This window comes from Echinococcus granulosus, assembly GCF_000524195.1.
Source record: "Echinococcus granulosus chromosome Unknown EG_S00030, whole genome shotgun sequence".
NCBI lineage: Eukaryota > Metazoa > Platyhelminthes > Cestoda > Cyclophyllidea > Taeniidae > Echinococcus > Echinococcus granulosus.
The window spans coordinates 652,381-658,473 of record NW_020170410.1 but is presented as its reverse complement, the minus strand read 5'-3'; the positions used below and the strand labels follow the sequence as shown (position 1 = coordinate 658,473).

At 38.5% G+C, this 6,093-nt stretch overlaps 1 protein-coding gene across 1 annotated transcript; it reads right to left on the bottom strand. All coding sequences in view use genetic code 11, as the record gives it.

Moving 5' to 3' along the window:
- Window positions 1-2,815: 2,815 nt before the first annotated feature.
- On the bottom strand, window positions 2,816-3,799 carry EGR_04692 (hypothetical protein; the record flags this gene model as incomplete). Its single annotated transcript, XM_024493941.1, has 2 exons — window positions 2,816-2,902; window positions 3,779-3,799. 2 exons carry the CDS (start codon window positions 3,797-3,799, stop codon window positions 2,816-2,818), a joined length of 108 nt encoding a protein of 35 aa, XP_024351694.1.
- Between the last annotated feature and the right edge of the window lie 2,294 nt (window positions 3,800-6,093).

Genomic DNA, 6,093 nt, shown 5'->3' with positions numbered 1-6,093 from the left:
AAATTTACCTTATGATGTAGGGGTATTTTTGCATGCATTAATAGCTGCACAAATTTTCATTCTCTACAGTGCCTATTGCTCTCGTTTACGATGGTCCAGACGTTCTGTGTATTAATAATAGGCCTTCTTCCACACCACTAGCCTTAATTATGTCTTCGGGCATGACTCAAGCAGCTGCATCAATGGCAGTGGTAAGAGCCCACCAGAGGCAAGTAAAAAACTGCATATCAACAGTTGGATACAAAATCTACGCACCCTGGAAAGACATCTGACATCGATGGCTAAATTTGCAAAGATCGATCACTGAGAAGGTGGTGAAACGGTGAGAACTTCTTTGCGAACACCATGTTTTTAGTTCTGTGAAATTACTTCTATGAATAGGATACTTTTACCTCGTGCTGTTTTGGGTGAATATCATCGCAAAGAGTGATTTTTACAAGAAATAGCCTTACTGTAGAATACTGTCCAGGCTTTAATGATGTCGCTTAAAAGCTCTTCCTCGACACAGCTTCTTCTGCAGGGAACTGACACCTGGGAATCTCGAACAAAAGCAGTGTTTAGTGCCACTAATTTATCAAATGTGTCACACAGGTATTTATTAAAATATGGAATTAGCTACGCATTTTATACTTCCATCTTTGTATCATGGTATGCATTAATGCCTCTAGTTTTCAAGTTCCTCCAATAGGTCTATTTAGGGATGACTGGACTGGTCCAAGTAGCACATACCAACACAAACCCTTCACCTAAATGATTGGTGCAGATGTTCAATACCTTGATAGGGTTAAGGTTAGACGTGTGTTTTGTGGTGATTAATGTGCCCCACTCTCGCTGTTTTACCGTATATGTATCACCAAAACGAAGGTATTTATCGACTTCTACCCAAGCATGCCAAATGAAAAAAAATTACTCCTCATTTAACTTTCCGATGCAGAATGTGACGGACGTGAGAACGAATGGAAGATATAAATAAAATGAGATAGCACTACTGCCGTAGCACCAATTTGCATATTGAATTGGCGTGACTTCAAACACTAATCATCGAAAGAGTGCGGACTCAGAGCTGACACCACTGACCCCCTTCTAACAATAAGGTGTCGAATTTACTTGTTCTGGCCTCAGTATACAGATTTAGTCATATTCTATTCAGATCGATGGCATTAGTATACGAAGCACAAAATACCGTACTTGCTTTAGTCTAAATATGAAAGCACTTCACTTTGACTTTCGCATCGTTCCAATCGCTACATTTTGTGCAATTAGGGTGCACATCTTTTTGGTTCTGTATGTACTAAATATTTTAATAACTAACAGCAAGGGTGGATTCTATTCGTTTTAAAATGAAAACGTTAGTGTACAAATGAAGATCAAAAACGGGACAAAAGTACATAGTGGTATAATGCCGCATAAAGCCGTAGTGCCAGTGATAGACACACATCGAAATAAACACGCCAGTGCGATGCCGATAATAACGGAGCATTTGGAAAATGGATAAGACAAAGGAGATAAATAAGCTTTGAATCGAAAAAGCAAAAAATTCTTCTTAATTTTTATTTCTTTGATGTTGTGCCATTGTATTGAAATGACACTGTGATTGTACATAAGGATACGGAGATCTTTTCTCTCCCTCCCCCGTCCCATACATCACTTTATGCTACCAGCGTTTCAGCTCTTTCATTAAGCCACCTGCTCACTCGCATGGCCCATGACATCCCTAAAGATAGCTTAGACACTTTACTAGATGGACGAGTCCTTAAGAAGAATCAGCATATGTCTTCGAGAATTCAACTGCTTCTGTAATGGCACTAACCATTACTTGACATCTCGAAGTGGAAGAGGGTTCTTTTAACAAACACGTGGATTTCTTCATTTCGCAAGTTTACTCAACATAAGCACAAATCAATTTAAAGCATTCTTGCAAAGGATGTGGTAAAACATCAAACCAAGGTTGTAATGAGGCTGCGTCAAATTTAAACCGTCAAGACATTTTAAAATTCCAAACTAAATTATCCAACACAGCTGCGTTTTCTATTTAAGTTGGTCTTAAAGTGGATAAACTAACTGTTTTAATTCGTTAGGTGAATCAAAGAAGTAAAAGACAAAAACCTATGCAAGTTTTTTCATGAAAAGTTATGAAAGCTAAATTAAGCCATTTGAACTTGCGTTGCTTATGGCAGGTATGCACTCGATAATGCATGAAATGCCCACGTGATTTGATCCAGTGTCACACTTCAAGGAAGTTTAACTACAAATTTTTTACATGCAGACCCTATTACAAATGCGGTTTTGACGAACATTGGGTATAAAAGATTATTGTTTGAAACTGGGATAGTTTTTTCTCAGTAAATTCGTAACTTTTGCTATTGCGCTGTAGAGTCATTTACCCTTCCAAGCGACTGCATAAATAGCCTCCCAAAAAAGGGATAAAAATTCCAATGGCGTTCGTGTCAACCGGTGGATTCACGAATGAATGCTTAGGGTCAACGAAAAAGGAACAATGTAGGTAGCAAATGCTGGAAGTGTGGAAACATAAAGTGCATATTATGTAGATTTCTTGTGCTTGCAATGTGGTGCCTAATTCGGAGTCTAAAATATACCAATTTAAGGGTAGGGAATTGAAAAATTCTAACTCTAAATGAATTCAAAAATGTAAATACATATTCATCATCGCCTGTGTTGGGTTCGATTTATGTTTATGCTCATTTTTAAACTTTTGAGGTCTTTTTCAATTTTACATCTATCTCCTAGAGAATCATCCGCATAGAGGTGTGTGTAATGAATGTGAGAGGCCACTGTGATGATTAAGGGACTTCATTTACATGATGGCACAAGTTGATTTGAGGGCCTCAGACCTGGAAGGCGAGCTAAATGCGCCACACTGAGTTTCGTTTATACGTCTTTTCTAGAAATACGGGAGTAAAATATCCAAATTTCTCTTAAAATTTAATCATTTCATGCCCGAAACTATCGCCGCTTGCCAGTTGCACTATAGTTGACGAATTTCCTTTGCTAATCCTTTTCTCCAAATTTCTACTACCTACATGTAGTGATTCAAAGGAATTTTCGTACTTCTTTAGTGGTCGTTCAGCCACCGATTAAAATTCGTTTTAATGTTAACAGGAGTAACCCCATAGGCTCCTTCACGTGTAGGTTCGTAATAAACCGCGCTTAGTAAAGCTGCAAATTCCTCCTGCTGCTGTTTTAATAGGACAGTAGTTTTTCTATCCTTTGATGAGTAGTCGTGGCTGTAGGTGGCTAACTTGAGCAGGATAATCGCATTCTTTGCAACTTCTAAGACAAACTGCCCAACGCGCTCTGAAATATTGCGCTAGCTTTAAAGGAATTTTTAAAAGTTCGGCTACTGGTAAAGAAGACAACTATTTCACTTTGTTATTAGTCGTTTGTTTTGCTCATAGCTATTTTGAAAGATTGTGCCAGGGTTGTCAGCCTCAAGGCCAACTACCGGCTTGATGAATTACTGACTGAGCAAATTCAAAGCGTAACTAAAACACTCACAGGATTTCGAAAACACTAAACGAAACGAAATCATATGTGGTGTCAATTTGCCAGTTAATAGTAGATAACGCGAAACGATTCCATTAGCTACTTATGTGAGACGTTACCTTTTCTTGTCCGGCCTAAAAGTATCGCTTGAAGGCCTTCTAGAGTGTCCTTTTAGGTCCAAGTAACAGTTGAGCTAATGGGGAGCTTTTTAGGCCCGACCCATCACGATTTTTGCAGCGCTAATTATGTGACCAACGCGTACTTAGCTAGGTACCTTGGAAGAGGGTTCACTCATCTCTATCTAGCTTGTTCATCTCAGCCGACAAATTGTGGCATTCATTGCTGCAGCCCGAGTTAAGAAGTAGTAACAAGATATATCAAAAGGCTTACCTTACCAGTGAAGCTTTGATCTCAGGTTTTGCACATTTACATTAAAATTTATCCTTATATTTTGAGAGATGGTCGTTGTGAAGTATTTACCTTAACTACTACCTCTAACTGGACCCGTTCATGAGGCTTGACTTTATAATAGGACGTAAAAAACCTAAATAATTAACACTATTCTTCATGAGGCGGAGCCCATTCAGCGATGTAAAACTGGACCTATTTGATTCCAAAGATTACTTTTAATTAGAATTGCAACTTTGGACAGCTTTTAGCTGATGAATGTCAAATTCGGGCTTAGTTAAGGCTTCTAATGTGAGATTTTTTTAATACCGAACTCAAAAAGGATCTCCTAGATCCACCTTTACGCCTTACTTGTTGGTGTTTGGATTCAGCCTCACTCCTTTATTTGACATTATTTGAAAGCCAAGATCGATGTCCGGAATGGTGTTGGTGCATCTTTACCTCAACCCAAAGTCGAGGATGGTCAAGTTAAAGGATATGATACTAAAACCTTCAAGCTAAACACACGGGGGCTTATTTAATTTAAGAGTCAATTCATTTAAAAACTACACTCTGTACGGGGGTCCGAAGGATTAGAGCTAAACAATCACATTGCTCCACCCTCTTCGAGTTAACATGGGGACATGGAGAGACAGCCATATAAGCCCACTGTAGGTGGGCGCCCACATTTTTTTTTTGATTTATTACGATGTTCGGCCCCGGACAGACGCAACAAGCGGCAGACGGATGCATCAATTTTGCATGTGGCCCCCAAATGGTAGACGTCTGGTAGACCATAGGGTAGCTTTACCTGTAAGTTGAGTCATACCGTTGTCGAATTGACAACTCCGACATATTTAATTAGACAACTGCTAAATGGAAGTACGGTAGTCCTTAATACCTTTTAAGATGTCTTTATTTGGCTAATAGCAAGAACTGGTCACAGGCTTCAGCAATTATATTTTGATGAATTGATTTGGTGAATTTGACTTTCAACTTACTGTGAACTTTAAAACGTCTCAGCTTATTAACCAAATCTCAGGAATTACAGTTTTCTACGGTTGTGGCCATTGTTGCCACTACCTGTGATCTGAAAAATTGGATTTTATTGAAAGAGTTCTATTTTGTTTGAAATAAAGCAGAGAGCCTCTTCATTATTCTTGTAGACTATTTTTTCATAGCAGCCAAGCTAAATACGCAGTGTAAATCAGTGTTGGATTAAGGGAGGGCTATAGAATCAAATAAAAATCGAGTGTTTTTGCAAATATTTTAACTCCAACCTTTGCAGCTATTGCGGGGTAGCTTCGTATGTTTATTTCATGGGGCAAAAATATTTAGGCACCTAATTTCAGCATTCTATTTATCCGTTAAATACCAGCCGTTGGGAGTGAAAATATCAACCACATGGGATGTCACTGCTGATGTAGACGGTATTACCGAATGGGACTACTTTATACCCCAACTCGTCATCATTCGACTCGGTCTCATACCACGTTTTCCTCGCAAGTGCTTTTAAAAATCAAAACCCCCAAAGTCAACCATTGTGCAATTTCGTCATTGTAAAACGCTTCTATGGTGTTTTAAGTGCCTGTTGGTTTTGTAACGATTCTATTGCCGAATTGTTTACCAATTCACCATTCAAGAAAAAACAGAAAAGAACAAGATAAATTGTATTAAAAGTGCTGAAGGGAGTGGCACCTCACCTTCAGCCAGTACACAAGGATTGCTCTTACTTGCAGAAGACACTTTTAAAAAACCATTTTTCATGACTTTTTATTCATTTGTGGAATTTTTTGAGTAGCCTTGCATATTGCATGCACAAGGACTCGTGTTAGTACTTTATTCTTAGAAAGGATCGAACCACTCTGCAGTTCCAGAGCAGCAGTACATGAATGGCTCAAGTTAAAACTCATTTACTATCTATAATGGCTGTTTACAACCACAGAAGGCCAAATTCTATTATGGCTAAATCACTTGAATAAACAAACTTTTATCATAAATGGTTAACGGCCTTAGTTTTTTATGATAACTGTCAAAAGTCCAAAGTAGTAACACCTAATAGCATTAATGTGCGGGGCAAGTAGAACGAACCCGAGGTGAAATGTATCTGTATGTAAAACCTGTATTTAATGACGATTGCATCTGTAGTTACTTAGATCACTTGAATATAGGTAAATACAGTCACTAGAGTAGTAACTCAGC